This window comes from Gopherus flavomarginatus, chromosome 10 (genome assembly GCF_025201925.1).
Source record: "Gopherus flavomarginatus isolate rGopFla2 chromosome 10, rGopFla2.mat.asm, whole genome shotgun sequence".
Taxonomy (NCBI): domain Eukaryota; kingdom Metazoa; phylum Chordata; order Testudines; family Testudinidae; genus Gopherus; species Gopherus flavomarginatus.
Window position 1 is genome coordinate 30105763 of NC_066626.1, and position 20803 is coordinate 30126565.

The following is a 20803-nucleotide window of genomic DNA, read 5'->3' on the forward strand; positions in this document are numbered from 1 at the left end:
CTCCTCTATAGCAGTCGGCTTCCCCCCGGCCCCATCTGTTAGTTTAAAAACTGCTCTGCAAACTTTTTAATGTTAAGTGCCAGCAGTCTGGTTCCCCTTTGGTTCAGGTGGAGCCCATCTCTCCTGTATAGGCTCCCCCTGTCCCAAAAGTTTCCCCAGTTCCTAAAGCCCTACTCTCTATACCATCATCTCATCCATGCATTGAGACTCTAAAGCTCTGCCTGCCTACCTGCCTGGCCCTGTGCATGGAACTGGAGCATTTCTGAGAATGCCACCATAGAGGTCCTGGATTTCAGTCTCTTCCCTAGCAGCCTAAATTTGGCCTCCAGGACGTCTCTCCTACCCTTCCCTATGTCATTGGTACCTACATGTACCACGACCACCAGCTCCTCCCCAGCACTATATATAAGTCTATCTAGATGCCTCAAGAGATCCGCAACCTTCGCACCAGGCAGGCAAGTCACATATGGTTCTCCCGGTCATCACAAACCCAGCTATCTATGTTTCTAATGATCGAATCTCCCATTACTAACACCTGCCTTTTCCTAGTGACTGGAGTTCTCTCCCCCAGAGAGGTAACCTCAGTGCGAGAGGATACCCCAACACCATCTGGAAGGAGGGTTCCAACTGACTGCTCTACTTCCCTGGACCTTTCATTCTCCTCAACAAGGCAGGGGCTGTCTGACCAGGTGGGATAATTCTACAGTGTCCTGAAAAGCTTCATCAACATACCTCTCTGCCTCCTTTAGCTCCTCTAGTTCTGCCACCCTGGCCTCCAAAGCCTGTACGCTGTCTCTGAGGACCAGGAACTCCTTGCACCGAATGCACACATGCGCCACCCGCCCAGAGGGCAGGTAATCAGACATGCCACACTCAGCACAATAAACTAGGTAGCCCTCACTCTGCTGGTGGGTTTCTGCCTGCATTCTTTCCGACAGCTACCTAGCTCATGAAAAGGTATTGTTTAAATCAAGAAGTTTTGAATATAGTTTAGTTTACAGGTTTTAAAAAACAGCAAGTGAACCTTGTATAGTATAGTTTAGATTACAGGTTTTAAAGAACGGCAAGTGAACCTTGTCCCCTTCCCACTTCCCTTCCAAAATCCATTGTGAAACTCCCTGTTAGCAGGGAGAACAAAGAGAACCTGGGAAATTATAGACCTGTCACCCTAATTTTGATACCTTGAAAGATACTGGAATAAATGATTAAATTATCAATGTGTAAGGACCTAAAGGATAGTAGGCTTTTAAAGAATAGCCAGCATGGATTTATCAAGAATAAATCATGCCAAACATAATTTTGTTCTTTGACAGGGTTACTGGCCTAGTAAGCTGGGGGGGAGGGGCAGCAACAGATGTGATATTTTGATTTTAGTAAGGCTTTTGACTGCCCCACATGATATTCTTATAAACAAACCAGGACAATGTGGTCTAGATGAAATGACTACAAAGTAGGGGCACAACGGGTTGAAGGATCGTAGTTGTAGTTCAAAGAGTGGTTGTCAATGGTTCTCTGTTAAATTGAAAGGAACTTATGTAGTGGGGTTCCACAGCGACAGTCCTGTGTCCGGTTCTATTCAGTATTTGTATTAATGACTTGGATAATGTAGTGGAGAATATGCTTATACAATTTGCAGGTGACATCAACATGGGAGGAATTGCAAGCACTTTAGAGGACAGGCTTTAAATTTAAAAGAACCTTGACAAATTGGAAAATTGGTCTGAAATTGACAAGATGAAATTGAATACAGACAAGTGCAAAATACTTCACTTAGGAAGGAAAAATCAAATGCATAAATACAAGCGGGGGGGCATGATTAGGTGGTAGTACTGCTGAAGAGGATTTGGCTGTGAGAGCGAATAACAAATTAAATGTGAGTCAACAATGTAATGCAGCTGTGAAAAATCACATCCCAGAATGATTTTGGATCAACAGAAGTGTCATATGTAAGATTGTCCTGGTCTACTCATCACTGGTAAGACTTCAGCTGGAGTACTGTGTCCAGTTCTGGGTGTCAGACTTTAGGAAAGATGGGGACAAATTGGAGAGAGTCTAGAGAACAGCAACAAAATTGATAAAAGGTTTTTAAAAATTGAGCATGTTTAGTCTTGAGAAAAGACTGAGGGAGGGCATGTTAACACAGTTTTCAAATATGTTAAAGGCTGTTATAAAGAGAAAAGATTGTGTACAATTGTTATCCATGTCCCCTAGAGGTAGGGCAAGAAGTAATGGGCTTAATCTGCAGCAGAGGAGATTAAAGTTAAATATTAGAAAAAAATTTCTAAAATCCTCATCACTGGAGGTTTAAAGAACAAGTTGGACAAATGTGTACCATGAATAGTCTAGTCAGTGGTTTTCAATCTGTGGTCTGTGGGCCCCTGGGGTCCACAGACTATGTCTAAGATGTCCAAAGGGGTCTGCACCTCCATTCAAAAAATGTTAGGGGTCTGCAAATGAAAAAAGGTTGAAAAGCACTGGCCTAGGTTTACTTGATCCTGCCTCTGCGCAGGGGGCTTGATGACTTCTTGAAGTTCCTTCCAGCCCTACATTTCTATGATTGTGAAACATGGTTTATCCCTTGGTGTATGCAGCAGCATAAGTAGGGCTCTCACACCTCATGTTCAAAGAGTGTTCTACACAGCACACAAAACTTGCATAGTTTCCAGTGTTAATCTGGAGGGCATTCAATACATTGAAAGAAATAAGGAAAAAATGGCTGTCAAGAACTGGAAGAGAGTTTCTTATTAATATAGCAACATAAATGAAAAAAGCAAACCCTAATTAGGTAAAGAGGAGAAGGGTATGAGTCAGAGGATATGAGAGCAAGGGCTGCTGCTTATTACACGAATGATAGTCCTCTCACTGTTTCCTTGTGCTTCCTGTGTATCTGTTGCATCCAGCTGTTGTCTTTTGCTGTATATTTTAATTGTACTCTTCAGGGCAGGGCTCTTCCGTTATGTGTGTATTCAGTAGTTAGCCACAAAGGGTCTTGATTCCTGTTTGGGGCCAATATAATGCAACACAAGTATTAAAAAATAAGAATAAGAGTATATCACATACTTAGCATGAAAATGAATGAATCATTTAAAAACAAACTCACTGGACAGAAGAAAGTAAATTTTATTGAGGAAAATATTACTATACTGCTACAAATTTACTGTAGATGTCTTTTGTACAAATTGGAAGTATGTGAATATAATAAATACACAGATGTGCAGCATGTACTACAAGCATAGGCCCAGATTTTCAAACATGTCAGAAATGAAAGTGCATGCCTACTTTATGCACACAAATCAGGTAACTGTGCATGTAAATTTTGCATCTGCAGATACTCCTCTAATCATTTGACAATGTGGTTCATAATGCACTTACTATGTTTCCAAGAGCAAAACAAAGACATTGATACCAATGAGAGAAAAACCCTGGCAGAGAACTGAAAAACAGTCATATGATGAATAAGCAGGTTTCTGCTGTTTACATCCTCATTGGTGAATAACAGAGGAGTCAAAAGCAATGTCAAATGCAGCTCAGTGAAGTGAAAATTATTATTCCCTACTGACAAGGCAATCAGATAACCCTGCAATGCCACTACCCCTGATGTGACTTTCTGTGGAGAAGCAGGCTTGTAAAGGTGCCAAATTAAAAGCATTAAATTCATTTGGTAAAGGGAAAGAAAAGCAATATGTGAAAACAAATACTAACTACACAGGATATATGCCTTTCATATTTACATATGCACTTCTGCATATCACTGGGTGAACTCTAAGACAGGAGCTACTGTTTGTATGTAAAAGCATTAAGGCCCTGAACCTGCAACAAGCTTCATGAAGGCAGACTCTGACTTCAGTGGGACTCCATGTGGGTACAAGGCTCTGCCCATAAAGAATTCATTGCAGGAGAAGGGCCTAAGGTGACATTTTCTATTTGTGGTTTAGGGATGAAATTCACTGTAGCACTGGGTCTATTATTGGGACTTAAATCATCCATAAGCTTTCTGCTGGCTCTTTCCACAGGGAAGAATGGTACCCTTTGAGAAATTCTGTTTTAATTATACATTGAAACAGTATCTATACAACGTGTGATAGTCCCTCCCCTATTTTTGTTGACACCAGGGTGTCCAGAGCCAAAAAGCACAAGTCTCTACAGCTTGAGTTAAAAAGTTAGGCTCCACAGCTGAAGACCGTAACAGACTCACTTCCTGTGACCACTGTGAACAGAGGGGGACACAACACACATTGACCAGTAGGTTTCATGTGGAATCTGCCTTGCTTTACACTGGACAATAGGTATTGTTTATTAAAAATAGTAACAATAATAAACCTACTATTTTATATACTCAGATATGAGATCAGTTGCTCTGCACAGAGATGTGAAGACCTTGAAGTAGTTTTATTTGTTTAAATGGTTTTATATTGCAAAACAAATTTAGGGGTGAATTTGGATGTTTGAATATTTGTTTCATTGTTTGTGTTTTTGTTAATGGGAAATGTGCTTTAAGACCAGAGTGAACATTTGATTGTAGTGTTTTTAGAAGACTCCAAGTGCATGACAGCCCCATCTATATTTCCATGGTGTGAAAGACACTGCCTGTGTAAGTTCCAAAAGGTCTAAACTTGGCCCCTTCAACTCCCATTAACTTCAGGGGCTGGTGAGAGAACTAGTCATCTTGCAGGAGACACTCAGCACCCCTTGCATATGCCCCAGAAGTGACCTGTCCCCTCACAAAATCATGCCCCATCATTGTTAATCATTTTGGTTTTTTAAAGCAAGATTTGTTGTGTGTAGATATTCCAAGGTATTATGGAACCAACTCCTCCTCCATTTTCCCCTGCTCAACGGACAAGGTGAAAGAGTCACAGCTAATGGGTCTGAAATTGCTCCCACTAAGAATCAATGGAAGTTTTATTAATTGGGTCTTTAGAGCAAAAACTATGTGATTAGAATGCAGTGAAATCTGTATGAGACCACGCATATTAGGCAACCTCTGGTCGTAAAAGTTGCCTCAAAGCATTCTCATGTGTACTATGGGCTATTCAACTTTCCCTTTATTAATAGGCTGCCTCTACTGAGCAACTGGTTTTGGAGCAAGTTTCACTAAAGTTGTGTATCATACAGAGATCTGGTTCTGCCTTAGAAACAACATAGGCAATTATTCATCAAACTAAATTTAATTCATTCTTTAAAACAAATTAAATAAGAAAAAGTCCTCTACCACCTTCAGCAGGTTGATTGACAATTTATGGTAACACATTGATCAAACAGAGGTTTTGAATCAGAAGACTTAAAGCTTCCCAAAAGTTTCTCAGATCTGTAAGCTGCAACCCCACCTTTACTGGCCCATTTTTCTGTTTCAGTGGCCCCTTAAACTTCTACATTATATAGTAAATGTGGCGCATCACGCATTATTTCTTGTCACCTCATTAAGCATTCTTTCAAGTCTACTATTCCCTCCTCCTAAGGATCTCAGCACAGCATGCAGGGCATAGCAGTTCCACTTGAACGTGGAATCTTCTGAAATGAGATAAATATCAACAAAACCTTGTATAACTCAAAGGCTTTTGTAACCAGTTGCATGTTGAGACCATGGGTGAAATCCTTTTCCCACGGAAAACGCCAGTTGACTTCAGTGGGGCCAGCATTTCACCCTATAGTTTTAATCTCTGATAGGACCAATCTTGGGTCTCTTCCTCAAGAATTTAGGCAAACGGTTCTTTTTGTGCCATATACTAGTACAGCTTTATAAAATGGGTGATAGGAAGCACCAATGGAATATGGAAAAGCATCATTTTACCTTTCTCCCCAGAAGCCTGTGTATATCTCTTCTACATTGTACCAAGTACTCTTGAGTCAAGAAGAGAGAGATTCAAGGTTACTCTCACACCTAAGCCTCCATGCTCCAATACACAGCATTACTGCCAAGCTAATGGGTCTAAGGCCTTGACATCCACAGCCATCCACAACACAGAGAGAAGTATTATCTTTGAATATGTTTTGTTTTGTTTAATAAGCTCCATTTGATTTAAAGAGAACAGTACCACTAGTAAGCAGCAAAATTATTAACATCTATGGAATTTACACAGGGTCAAATCCTGCTGAATTCACTCAGTGCCTGGTTCTGGTATCACTTATTCTTGTGCAGGAATAACTCAGCTGAAATCAAGTGAGTTAATCCAGTGTAAAACTGATGGGAGATCAAAATCAGACCATCAGTTTTCTCATACTAAACTTCCTATTGACTGCAGTAGGATTTTTGGCTAGTGTGAGGACTGAATAAGTATAGAGCACAACATGTTTACTTCATAAATATATATATATATGCGTATTTTGTATTTTAGGCTATACTTGACCAGAGGTGAAAGTAAGCCAGTATGGTCCGGTACAGTGTACCGGCAAGAGTCAGTATACCATGCTGGACTGCATCGGCTTCTGTGGCGGGGATTTAAAGGACTTGGGTCAGGGAGACCCAAGCCCTTTAAATCCCGGCCTGCAGCTCCGGCGGCTGGGCTGGGGCTGGCATTTAAAGTGCTCCTCCGAGCTTCCCACTGCGGCCGGAAGCCCTGAGAAGCCCTTGAAATTCCGGCCCTGGCCCGCCGCGGCAGCCGGGCCGGACGGCAGGGAACTCAGAGGAGCCCTTTAAATCCTGGCTCTGGCCCCGGCCCTTTAAATCCTGCCTGCAGCTCTGGCAGCCGGGCTGGGGCCGAGATTTAAAGGGCCTGGAGCTCCGCGGTGACTGAAGCCTTAGGCCCTTTAGTTTGCCCGGAGGGCTACCAGCCACCTCTGCAACTGGGAGCCCCCTGGATGATTTAAAGGCTCTGGGACTCCCAGCCACAGCTGGTGCCCCAGGGCCTTTAAACCTTGAGGCCCTGCCTCTTCCGGATGAGGCCCTCCCCAGGACTCCGGCCGTACTGGTAAGTCCTGTGAGTTACTTTCACCCCTGTACTTGACAGAATTGTGTGTGTTATGAACTGTAAATGCAAGATGAATAAGAACTAACTCAAAAATATTTCTCTTTTTCACCTGGATCTTGGATCTTGTGCTGCAAATGGTTTATTGATGACTAACATCAAAAGGCATCCCAGTTTGTATGTCATATGCTCCAGTTAAAATAGTTACACACTGAAGCCCAGATGGGAAAACTCCTTATTTGGCTGGACATCTGCAGAACCTTTTATTTACTGTGAACTGGAATCTAAAAATGGAATAATTTTATAACAATTAAAGACACAATTAGAACCAGGATTACGTATGTAGGCAATGGGCCTGCGTCAGCAGTGAATACACTGACTTCTGGCCCCAGGGATGGAAAGTCCAGCTGGAAGAATGCTGCAGTGGCACAAGGTGGCCTCCTGCAACCACTGCCCCACTGTTGGCATGGAGACAGCCAGTGGATCCTCAAAAAGGAGTGGCACTGGCCAACGATGGGGCATGGCTAGAGCAGGGGTTCTCACAAGAATTTTTTTGGCAGCCTCAGAATGTGGCAACCAACTCTGGTTGGTGGCCACTCTGACAATTTTTTCCCTAAAATACTTTATTAACTTTAGGAAAACTCAACAGTAAAAATAATGTACAGTTATATTTTGGTGCCCTGGGTCCCACTGCCTCCCCAGGCTCCACTGCTTCTCCCCCATGCCTCGGGCTCCCTTCTGTGGCCTCGGACCTCAGGTTCACCCTACTTCTTGCCTCTGGACCACAGCGCCCAGTAAGGCCAGCCCTGCAGAAGTCCAGAGCCAGAGCCCCATGGCTGGAGCTGGGAGTGGGCTGAAGTCTCAAGCCCACAGGCAGAGCTCTACTACTGTCAGGGGGCTGAAACTCAAAGCCCTGAAGTTGCGGGGGAGGGGGCTGAAGCCCACCTCAGGAGTCCCACAGCTGAAGTCCGCTGCCAGAGTCCTGTGGCTGCAGCTGGGTGAAGTGGGGGACTATAGCCTGTCACTGGAGCCTCTGGCTGAACCGGGCGGGGGAGGCTGAAGCCAGCCGCTGAGCGCTGCTTTGCCCCCTCCCCCATTTCTGCACAAGAGGCTGTTGTGGCCACAGGAAAATCGACTGGTGGCCGCATGTGGCCACAGTGGCCACATTTGAGAAACATTGGGCTAGAGCATCCAGGATATGTGCTGTTTAGGGCATCTATGGAGTCCTAGATAGAAACTAAAGCTATCCATCCCTGGTTGAGTCCCCTGGCTGAGTGGTGGCATCACTACTGCCTACTCACACAGGGGGTGAATTCCCCCTGAGGCACAGTGGCTCCCAGTGGCACAACGGTATAGGTTCAATTATACCTGTAGTAACAAAAGGGGTGAATCTAGTCATACATTGGGGCACAAGGGTAATAGAAGGTTTTTATCAATTAAATAGGAAAAAGGCTGGCGTGTCCAATGCATAGGGAAAGATTGATTGTGTTCATGGTGATACAGTATACTAGCGAGGGTATAAATTCCTCAGTTACATTTGTTCTTCCCTTTTGTTATCCTACCTATAGTATCCACCCAGATACTCATAATATCTTGTGGAATGTTTATCTCCTTTACTGCATCCAGTGGGCCTATAAATGCAACATCCTAATGAACTACTTCAGCTAGTAACTTTGATGCCAGAATGTTCCCAGCAAGAACTTTACTAAGAAACTATGCAGCTTCCTCTCATTGAGTAAATGGTAACTTTTGATCTTTTCTTCAAAAAACTAACATAAAAGGAGAATGTTTACAGAATTTCTGTCACCAGAGGAAGACTTATAAAATAATGTTTGTGGTGATTAATACAGGGAGGTTAGACAAGGCTCCCAAGTTTCTCAGAAATCATTTTTTAACAATGCTAGATTCTTCTTTCTGCTTCTTTACTTTCAATACTAATTAGATTTCCCTCCCCTGTCCACTTGACAAACCCAATTTCACTGATAGTTGGATGTGCAAGTTATGGAAGATCATGTCCCAGATTAACATGCATACCATGGAGACCCTCGGAAAGAAAGGGGTCTAAATCCTTACTCAGGCAAAATGCCCACTGAAATCACTTAAAAAATTAAATACAAGATTGAGTTATTTAGTTTAAACAATAGGTTACTGTGTATGCAAGTGCATATTTCTTACAAGATAGTACTTTCATTAGTCCACAATTACATGTTTACACAAATTTAACATCTATTGTCATAGGATAAATACATGCAGTTTTATTCAATATTGAAAAGAAATTCGACAACACTGAAGTGAAAGAAAAATAATGACCCATATTTGCAAATTGGAAAGTCTAAGGTTAGGCACCAAATACTTAAAAGTGTTGCTTGATTTTCAAGTAGCCCTCCCTGAAGTCATTCAGAGCTTCTAAGAACTCAGCACTTTCGAAAGTCAGACCAATTTCTTACATGCCTAAATATAGAGCTTAACTTTAGACTCCGACTTTTGAAAATCTTGGTCCCAGCCATTTTTTTTACAGTGATTTCCACAGGAATTCACTGGACTCTGAGACTTTAATCAGAGGTGCAGGTATTCAGCACCTTTGAAAGTCAGGCTATTTAGGTGCCCAAACATGGATTTAAGTGCTTACGTATAGGTACTCACATTTTTCCATTTTTTGGCCGTGCCCGCCCCCCCTTTCACCAGGGTTGAATTTGCCCCCTTAAACGTGACAGCATGTAGTGGTGTTAAGACCCTATAATTCCTCAACACAGAAAAGAGTTAGATAGTGTAAGTCAGGGCTTTAACAGTTAGCTCTGAGTTTATTTGCTTTTATTCTGCAGCAAGCATCTTAACCTTAACATAATCTATATTGTGTGTGTGTTAATATTTTAGAATCTGGGCAACGCTAGTAGTTGAATTCAGATTTCATTTTAGTTATCCACATGGTATTAAAATAATAGGCAAGTCATTGATGCGCTGATGAAACACATTCTCATGAGAACATGCTTAGACTACCCCATCCTCTGTATTAGAAAATACTGTCTTGATCCTACACCATTATAGTCAATGGGAGCATTGCCATTAACTTCAATCAGCATAGGATCAGGCCCTAGTACACTATGTTATTTTTTTAAGTTTTAAAGAAACGTCCCAGGTAAAGACATATGGACAGATTGCGATTCTTATAAAACCTTTGAAGATGAATAGAAACATTAATATTTAATGATTCTCATTAAAAGATTTCTATACACTTAGGATGCGTAGATTGTGTGCCAGTCATAACAAGAATTGATAATGTGAATGTCTATGTATAATTGACATAAATGCTATACTATACATTTACCATACTGTTTTTGTTTCTACTCACATTTTCAGCTGGAAATTAAATTCACTAACAATAGATGAGAAACCTGAGATATTTGCTTTGTAGTGCTATCAGTGCAATCTGAGTTCAATTATTCATGTGTGCAGCATTTCTGAAGCCATTTTGTATCACTGACATTCCTGTTTCCTAAAATATACCATTTTCACAAGGTATTTGAAATGGGACTTAACATATTGTAGTATTTACAGTGGAAAGCTTTAAAACATCTGTTTGTTTCAGAGTGTCAAGATGAGGATCAGAATAACACAGGAATAAAGTTACAAGAAATAGATAATAATAACCCTATACTTCCCCAGCTCATTAGTAAATTCATTGGATTTCTCCCCAGCAATGTTTTTTTCCAAACCTGGAAACTAAACTGAGTGTGAAGAAAAACAACGTATGTTTAGTTTTGAACAAAATTTTAATTTAGCTTTGAAGGGCCCAATTCTGCAGAGTGCTAAATGCTCTCAACGTCCATTGAAGCCAGTGGGAATTGAGAACACAGAGCACCTTAGGAGATCAGGTCCAAAATTAATAATGTAGTACTGTACGCTGCAGAAATTCAGAGATTCATGGTTTATACCATACTAGCTTCTCTGGTCTCCCAAGACATAGTACCATGGAACCAAACTGAATCAGGAAGCAAAGTAACCTCTTTTTTCCCTGCCACAGAACTTTCTTCTCCAGACTTTGCCAACAAAGCATAAATTTGGCTGGTGATTAGTCAGATCAGAGAATTAGTCTCTTGTCCTAGGAACGATAAGAGTTTAAAATCCAAAGTCCACTGAAATCAATGGAAGTCTTGGCATTGACTTCAATGGGATTGGAATCAGGCTGATAGTCAAACACACCCGTCAACTATTGAGAGAGAACATGTAGGTGATATATAACATCTAAGAGCAGAACCCAGAGAGGGTGCTCCCTCCATTTTTCCTCTCTCTTCTGGTTTTGTCCGTTTACCAGAACATCCAGTTCCATTCATCCTCCTGATGTTCACTGCAGTGAAATGGAGGTCCAGGAGATAAGAGCAATGCTGAATAGTCTAAGCCAGCAGTTCTGAACCTTTCTGGGCTCAGGATCCATTTGAAAATGTTTATTGCCTGTCGTGACCCAATAAATAGTCTGGGGTTTGAAGCCCTGGGGTTGTTTTGGTCTGAACCTGAACCTGCCCCCCTCCTTCCCCAGAGGAGTTGGGTCCTGCCCAGCACATGTAGTGCTGGGCAGCCACAATGGCAGCTCCTTCAACTCCTGTGCTGTGGGGCTGGCTGGGCTTGGCTCTCAGGTCTGGCTGGGCATTGCAACCCCTAGGACTGTAGCACTGCTCAGGTTTGGCCCCACCCTCCTGACTGGACAAATTTGTGAGAGTGGAGTTGTGGCCTGGCTCATAGGATTGCAGTGCTACTCACTCAAGTCTGGCCTACTCGGACTCCCATCATCACAACAGCTGGGCCAAATCGAGTGGCGCTGGGACTCCACAGGTTGCATTGCCTGGAGCAGGCAGGCAAGCCCAACCAGCCCTGTGAGACAAGAGCTATAGGAGCTGCCACATGACCCTTTGAAACATTCTGGTGACCCATTAGTGTTATGTACATGTTTGTTTTGTAATTATTTATATACTGGGTTTGGTAAAAATATTTCCCTAGTGTAGCACAGTATAATGTAAAGGTCTACATCATGTGGTTTTTACACCTTCCCTGGAACCCAACATCCTATCAGGTCTAAAAAAAGTATGTTAAAAGTGGAGCACTTAAAAGTTAGGTAATGCCAGAATTAAGGTTCCTTGGACTTCTCATCTAGTCTCAGTCCTTCTTTTCCCTTGCTCCTTATCCCAGTCTCTTTGTCCAGCTAGTCCCCTTCAAGTCTACACTCCCCTGCCAGACTTGAGTCCCAGTCTCCACCTCCCAGGCTTCTTGTCCCAGTCAACTCCTAGCCCTCCACCACAATGCCTAGGTCTGGCACTTGTCCCTTCCTTCACACTGCCTGGGTACCATTGTGGGGTGGGAAGAGAGAGAGAGAAAGGGAGGATGTCATTGAGAGCACAGGTGAGACAGGCTCCCTATTCTCAGTTCTAGTGCCTGACCTTACCCCACCTTGGAGCAGTCATTATCGGAAAAAAGACAGCTTCATCCCTGTAGCCTGTGCTGGCATATGCTCCATTGCTCTGTGGGGATAGCAATTCTGTCATACTTAGGAGTTTTGAGGGGATGGAGCATATTCAAAATGTCTGCTCAGCACAAGTAGCTGTGACACTCAAGCATGTTCAGTGAGGATAGAATCTTTGGAGATTTTAGCTGCTAAAATGTCTAGCAACTCTCTACTAAGCATGTACAAACTGACTTTTCAGAGGCTTGTAATTTGACCAAATCTGGGCAGATGTTCATAGGGACAGCAAAAGGCACATCTTTGACATAAACATCAACTTCCTGCCAAATTTCAAGTCCCTGAACCAAAGTATGGGCACACACGAGCTTTCCAAAAAAAAATTATTACATTGAAAAACAATGTATTTTCCCCTAGCCTTATTCTAAGAAATGACTGAAGTGTTTTGGCTGAAATTGCAAAAAAAAAGTGCTCAGCCTGAGATACATACCTGCCATGGAAATTAAATTTCATCCCAAACTATTAGTTTGGCAGTTATAAAAACTGAAGAGAGTCTTATAATGGGAAATGTTAGGCACCTTAATAGATGGGGGCTACCAGTCACACCTCTACAAAAACTATCTACTGAAATAGACATTTTCTGTGGGTCCATTGTGAACATATTATAACAATACTTCACTTTTTTAGTTCAATAATAAATATGGTACCTAATTTGCATGATGAAATCAACAACTGTAACTATTTACATAGCACATTACACTTTAAATGAATGTTTATTAATTCTTACAATAGCCCTGTGATGTAGGTAGAAATCCTTCTCCCCATATCCATCATGCTTGGCAGAGAGCCACTTAAGCCGTTCGATAGGAGACACTGAGGACAAGGATGTGTCCTAAGTTTCCCCTCTCACTGTTAGGTTCCACAGGCTTGATCTCACTACAGAGTTAGTTTGATGTAAGGTAGCTTACGTCAACCTAACTCTGTAAGTATCTACATTACAACGTTGCTCCTGCCGATGTAAGTTGCTCACTGCACTGACCTAATAACTCCACCTCTGTGGAGGTTGATGTAGTTAGGGCGATGCAGTGTCAGTGTAGACACTGCTTTTCTTATATTGCCTGTTGGGGTGAGTCCTGTGTGGGGCTGACAGCTCAGGCTTTCAGCCCTGGGTCAGGCTGGGAGGACACTCTAGCTGTCAGTGCACCACACATTAAGTCAACAGAAGTACTCCTAGTGAGGACGTACACTGTTGACAGAGGGGGCGTAGTGTGGACTTGAACCACTGCAGTAATTACTGCCATGGCTGTACATCGACCTAACTTAGGTCAACTTAATTTTGTAGTGTAGGCAAGGCCTAAGTCCAGGCTGCAGGGAGATGCTTAGCTTGGCTTGGCTTGGGATCCACAGCTGGAAACCACCTGGAGTCAGGCATCTTAGGCATCTATACAGCAAAGAAAAACACGGCTAGTTTGTGCCAGCTGACTTGGGCTTGCAGAGCTCAATATTATTTTATTATATATCCCCAGCAGGGCTGGCCTTACCATGAGGCGACCGCCTCAGGCTCTAGACTGTGGGGGGTGCCATTAGGACCCAAAGTGTAGAAAATTGTGTCTGCTGCTGGTGCACGTGTATTCTCTGTGCTCTAGATGCACAGAGATGGTGGAGTGCTGTGCTGGATGAAGGAAGGCACAAGAGACATAACAGGCAGGCAGGAGAAAAAAGTGAGAGGGAATAACAGAAAGCAGCAGGAGCTGCAGGGAGAGGGAGGAGGAGGAGCCTCTTATGTACCTCTCTAGCACCCCCAGGAGCCTGGACTGATTAACACCAGCTTCTCAGGGAGTTTCCTGTTTCCTGCTGCTTCCCTGCACCCACTTGAGGAGAAGAAACAGTCAACTGAAGTAGTAGGAGCCAGTTAGGCCCTTAAGACACTGATATCTTCCCTCACTCAGGCCCTGCTACCAGCCTGCTTATTTGTCCCCTTCCATTGAGTGTTGAGAGCCACTATAGCTGGCACAGAACAGCAGTCATGAGTGAAAGAAGAAAATGCCCCTCTGGGGCAGCATTCAGAAAAAGAAAGAAAGCAAAGGAAGCTTTTCTTTCTAAGCAGGAAGAAGCTCTCCTGAAATACATAGATACAAATGTTCATGGTGAGCCTTCTGGCCCCAGTGAGGATGTGAGTGGTGAGGAGATGCCTGATCTTCCAGTTAGCCAGAGTGCAGGTGACCTGGCAGCTACTGCAGCATCCATATCTCTATCTCAAATGGATGTAACCATGCACATTCCTGAAGAAAAGTGTAGATCAGAGAAGAGTGTGTTGGAGGCACAAGTTTAGTTCCTTAAGTCTAGATGATCCAGAACTGTGGACCCACTTGAGCAGTAGCCTGAGGGACTTCCTTGTACTGCATGGGCCACAGCAAGTGAAAAACTTCATGTTCCCCAAAGACAATGAAAATAGAAGTTTCCATCCAACATATTACTGGTGTGAAATCCCCACTGGTGACAAAGTGTAGAGGCCATGGCTTATGTACTCAAAAACCCAGAATGCTGCATACCATTTTTGTTACAAACTCTTCCAGTCTAATGTTCCAGCCACACTGGGTTCTACAGGAACAAAGCACTGGAAAAATCTGGCATGCCATGAGAAGGCAACAAATCACCAGAGAGCATTCCAGAGGTGGAAAGAGTTTGAGATGAGACTAAGGTTAAAGGCCATCATAGATTCATAGATTCTAGGGTCAGAAGGGACCAATGTGATCATCTAGTCCGACCCCCTGCACAAAGCAGGCCACAGAACCCTACCCATCCATTTCTATAACAAACCCCTAACCTATGTCTGAGTTATTGAAGTCTTCAAATTGTGGTCTGAAGACCTCAAGCTGCAGAGAATCCACCAGCAAGTGACCCATGCCCCACGCTGCAGGGGAAGGCGAAAAACCTCCAGGGCCTCTGCCAATCTGCCCTGGAGGAAAATTCCTTCCCGACCCCAAATATGGCGATCAGCTAAACCCTGAGCATGTGGGCAAGACTCACCAGCCAGCACTCAGGAAAGAATTCCCTGCAGTAACTCAGATCCCATCCCATCCAACATCCCATCACCAACCACTGGGCATACCTATCTGGCGATAATCAAAGATCAATTGCCAAAATTAGGCTCTCCCATCATACCATCCCTTCCATAAACTTATTAAGCTTAATCTTAAAGCCAGATATGTCTTTTGCCCCCACTACTCCCCTTGGAAGGCTGTTCCAGAACTTCACTCCTCTAATGGTTAGAAACCTTCGTCTAATTTCAAGTCTAAACTTCCTAGTGTCCAGTTTATACCCATTCGTTCTTGTGTCTACATTGGTACTAAGCTTAAATAATTCCTCTCCCTCCCTAATATTACTCCCTCTGATATATTTATAAAGCGCAAGCATATCCCCCCTCAGCCTTCTTTTGGCTAGACTAAACAAGCCAAGCTCTTTGAGTCTCCTTTCATATGACAGGTTTTCCATTCCTCGGATCATCCTAGTAGCCCGTCTCTGAACCTGTTCCAGTTTGAATTCACCCTTCTTAAACATGGGAGACCAGAACTGCACACAGTATTCCAGGTGGGGTCTCACCAGTGCCTTATTTAACGGTACTAACACCTCCTTATCTTTGCTGGAAATACCTCGCCTAATGCATCCTAAAACCGCATAAGCTTTTTTAACGGCCATATCACATTGGCGGCTCATAGTCATCCTGTGATCTACCAATACCCCAAGGTCCTTCTCCTCCTCTGTTGCTTCCAACTGATGCGTCCCCAATCTATATCTAAAGTTCTTATTATTAATCCCTAAGTGCATGACCTTGCACTTTTCACTATTAAATTTCATCCTATTACTATTACTCCAGTTTACAAGGTCGTCCAGATCTTCCTGTATGATATCCCGGTCCTTCTCCGTGTTAGCAATACCCCCCAGCTTCGTGTCATCCGCAAACTTTATTAGCACATTCCCACTTTTTGTGCCAAGGTCGGTAATAAAAAGGTTAAATAAGATTGGTCCCAGAACCGATCCTTGAGGAACTCCACTAGTAACCTCCTTTCAGCCTGACAGTTCACCCTTCAGTATGACCCGTTGTAGTCTTCCCTTTAACCAGTTCCTTATCCACCTTTCAATTCTCATATTGATCCCCATCTTTTCCAATTTGACTAATAATTCCGCATGTGGAACTGTGTCAAATGCCTTACTGAAATCTAGGTAAATTAGGTCTACCGCATTTCCTTGTCTAAATAGTCTGTCACCTTCTCAAAGAAGGAGATCAGGTTGGTTTGGCACGATCTACCTTTAGTAAAACCATGTTGTACTTTGTCTCAATTCCCATTGATCTCAATGTCCTTAACTTCTTTCTCCTTCAAAATTTTTTCCAATACCTTACATACTACAGATGAGCATCAAGAGAAGATTGCATCAGAGTCTCTTTACTGGCAAAATGTTCTGAAAAGGTTCATTGCCATTGTAAGAATGCTTGCTACTCAAAACTAAGCACTGCATGGCACTTCAGATCAGCTGTAGGTGCCAAACAATGAAAACTTCCTTAAAATTGTGGAGCTGATGGCTGAGTTTGATGCTGTACTCCAGGAGCATCTAAGAAGAGTCACCACCCAAGAAATGTACACACACCACTACCTTGGAAAGACAATTCAAAATGAGATCATACAGTTACTGGCAACAAAAATCAAACAGAAGATTGTGGCAGATTTGAAGTCAGCAAGATATTCCTCTGTTATTCTGGACTGCACATCTGCCATACGAAACAAATGACTTTAATGGTACATTTTGTAACAACAATAGAACCTAATGAAAATTTCCCTGCAATGGTGACTGTCAGAGAGCATTTTCTAGAATTTATTGACATTGATGATACTACAGGAGCAGGTATTACTAATGTGCTTCTTAAAAAGCTAGAGATGCAGGAATTGTGATAGCTGAGACGAGAAGTCAGGGCTATGATAATGGTGCCAACATGAGAGGAAAGAACAGAGGAGTGCAGACACAGATCCGAAAGTTAAACCCTCAAGCTTCTTTTGTCCCATGCAGTTCTCATCCATTGAACTTGGTGGTGAGTGATGCAGCATCAGCTTCTAGTGAGGCTGCTGATTTTTTTTAGTGTAATTCAAAGCATCTGTGTATTTTTCTCTGCATCAACTCATCGATGGCAAATTTTGAAGCAACATCTGGGAACATCCTCTCTGACACTGAAACCACTGAATGCCACACGATGGGAAAGTTGAGTGGAGGCGATAAAGCCTATCAAACACCAAATTGGGAAGGTAGATGATGCCACAGTTGCCATTATGGAGGATAATGCTATGACAGGCACTGTTCACGGGAGAACAGTGGCAGAGGGAAAAAGAATCACCAGAAACATACATAACTTCAAATTTCTGTATGGCTTAGTGCTGTGGCATGATATACTGTTTGAAATAAAAGTTGTAGGCAAGAGACTCCAAGGTCTTGACCTTGATATATCTGGAGCAATGGAACAACTGGACAAATCAAAGTCATACTTACAGTCTTACCGGTCAGATGAGGGATTTCAAAAAGGTTCTAAGAGTGCACAGAAGTTTTTCCCACCCATTCAAGAACAGAAGAGTCACCGAAGAAGACATTTTGATTATGAGGCATTGGATAATCCCATAAGAGATCCCAAACAACAATTTAAAGTTGAATTCTTTAACCAGGTGCTAGATTGTGCAATACAGTCAGTTGAAGAATGTTTCATGCAGCTCAAGGAACACTGCAGTATATTTGGGATGTTGTATGATATTGCAAAACTCCTCACTATACCTGAAGACCACCTACAACAGCAATGCAGGGCACTAGAGACAGTGTTGATACATGATGACGTGCGTGATATCAATGCGAGTGATTTAGGTGATGAACTGAAAGCCTTTTTAAGATAATTTCAGCAGGATCAGCTCCAAAGGCTGTTCTGGAATATATGTGCACAAATAAGATGACCACCCTCTTTCTAAATGCTTTTGTTGCTCTGCTCATACTGGCCCAGACTGTGGACCTTCAGGAAGCAGTTCAAATCTTTGCAACCAAGAAGGCATGGAAAGCACCACTTTGATTAATCAAACAGATAAAAATGCCAGTGTTTATTATGCAGACAAGAAGTTATATTTGCTGTTAAGCGTTACTTAAAATTTTTGAATAAGGCATTTTAAGTTCTTAGTTCTCCTTTATTGGGGTAGGTAGCTGTCACGGAGTGTGAGGAAGTCAGGGCCCTGCACCCCTCTTCCTGAGATTCACCATGACTCTCAACCAGCCAGTAAAACAGAAGGCTTATTAGATGACAGGAACACAGTCCCAAGTAGAGCGTGTAGGTACAACCATAACCCCTCAATCAAGTCCTTCTGGGGGGTTCAGGGAGCTTAGACCCCAGCTTGGGGTTCCCTGTGTTGCACCACCCACCCAAGACTGAAAACAAAAACTTCTCCAGCAGCTCTCTTCCCGTCCCCCCAGCTCCTCATCTCCTTTGTTCACTTTCCCAGGCAGAAGGTATCACTTCTCCCAACCCCGCTCCTGGCTCAGGTTACAGCTCAGGTAGCTTCCTTCAAGGCAAGTCCCCCATCCCCAATGTAACTCTCCTGCAACATTCCCAGGTCAAATCCACCCTGCTTCCTGCTCCGTCACAGTAGTAGAGCAGTACTATGAGAGGAATAGAACAGGAAGAAGGCAGAATTGAGACCTTTCAAAGTTTTGGCCCAAGCGAGGGGGCATGGGGGCGTCATTTGAGCTCCCCGCCTCAGATGCCAAAATGTTGTGGGCTGGCCCTGATCCCCAGAGTCAATCCAATCCTTCATTTGATATGAAGAAAAGTTCAGAATGACAGTAGCTGGCAAGAGAAGTCTATATTTTAAGATTAATTTTAGCTTGAAAATTCTGTATGTAAAGATTGCCATGAACAGCACCTTTAAAATTAATTAATCCAGTGGTAAATGTGGTATGGAATTACAAGTAAGACCTTTAATGCTGCAGAAAAAAAAACTGACAAGGAAAATGTTTGCAATATTCTGAAGGAAATCAGTCAACTTACATGTGTTTAACATTAGGAATATTTCTCTTTCCTCAGTGTGGGCCTGTAACTCCAGCAGATTATAATGGTGAGTTACATGTGAATCAATGGATAGTTATAAGAGGCATATATTTAAAATATTAAACACTAAAGTCATTAAAATTTTTTTTTAAGTCTAAAGGCAATTAGTTTCTTTTCAACTCGTTTCTACTTTCTGCGTTTAATTTTTGCTAATGGAATCCCATCCATTGATCCTTCTGTCGCATTATACGCAAACGTGTTAATTAGATTTGTACATCATTTCCTTTGTTTCTGGGCTAGTCAGTGGAAGGAATTATTCATAGATAAGCATTATTAGGATTCTGTTCCAAATCTCTCTTTCTTCCCATTCCTCCTTTAAGATGATACATGTTAATATAGGCAGACAGTGGTAAAGTAGGGTCAGACAGTGCTCCTATTGAAGTTAATGAACATGATTCTCCACTGTCTTTAAGAACTGTGCAAAGTGGATATAAAATACTACTATTGTGGGTGTAAATCACTGCAATTAAATAGCATTTAAAACCCATTTTTCCACCTTTGTATATTCAGGAGAGGCTCTAGACATTTCGCCGCCCCAAGCAAGGCAGCATGCCGCGGGGGGGGGGCGCTCTGCCGGTCGCCGGTTCCACAGCTCCAGTCGACCTGCAGAGGGTCTGCTGGTCCCGTGGCTTTGGTGGAGCTGTGGGACCAGCGGACCTTCCGCAAGCATGCCTGCGGGAGGTCGACCAGAGCCGCGGGACCAGCAGACCCTCTGCAGGCATGCTTCCGAAGGCACCCTGCCTGCTGCCCTCCTGGCGACCGGCAGAGTGCCCCCCATGGCATGCCGCCCCAAGCACACGCTTGGTGTGCTGGGGCCTGGAGCCGCCCCTGTGTATATTACTGCACAAAGTACAAGGCAATGGAGAATAAAGCATAACAAGATTTTTAATCATTAGATTTTGTATGCTTTACTATACCGTTGGCCAAGAAGAGATGGCACAGGAGCTACTACAGTGTCTTTATGCCACCTAAAGATTCCTCCAGCATTGAGGAATCTTCCAATACTGGCCTACACTGGCTTTAAGGCATTTTTGTGCTGAGCAAGCAGCACTAAGATATTGGAGAATTGGGCCCTACATATTTGTAACAATTTTACTTTCAGCAATGAATGAATGAATGAATAAGTAAATAAATTTCTCTCAATAAAATAATGTCCAAGCAAGTTGATCCAAGCCCGTAGCTGTTATTAAAACTAACAATGAAGAGCCAAGTGTGTTCAGATTATGCTGAAAACAGTACACGTAAATAGCTTACAACTACACATTACTATGGGCAGAGACACAGACATTAGTCTTCCTTTTTGCTGGCCAAGCCAAAAAA

At 42.9% G+C, this 20803-nt stretch overlaps 2 protein-coding genes across 2 annotated transcripts in view; both read right to left on the minus strand.

The window, feature by feature from the left end:
* Nucleotides 1–20803, minus strand: part of NAB1 (NGFI-A binding protein 1) — a 314417-nt gene that overhangs the window by 161754 nt on the left and 131860 nt on the right. The gene's annotated exons all lie outside the window — the stretch shown is intronic.
* On the minus strand, nt 5218–12358 carry INPP1 (inositol polyphosphate-1-phosphatase). Its single transcript, XM_050916061.1, is given in 8 exon segments — nt 5218–5448; nt 5450–5621; nt 7018–7067; nt 7069–7142; nt 7145–7189; nt 8468–8664; nt 10561–10625; nt 12335–12358. Coding segments are annotated over 8 exon segments (858 nt in total).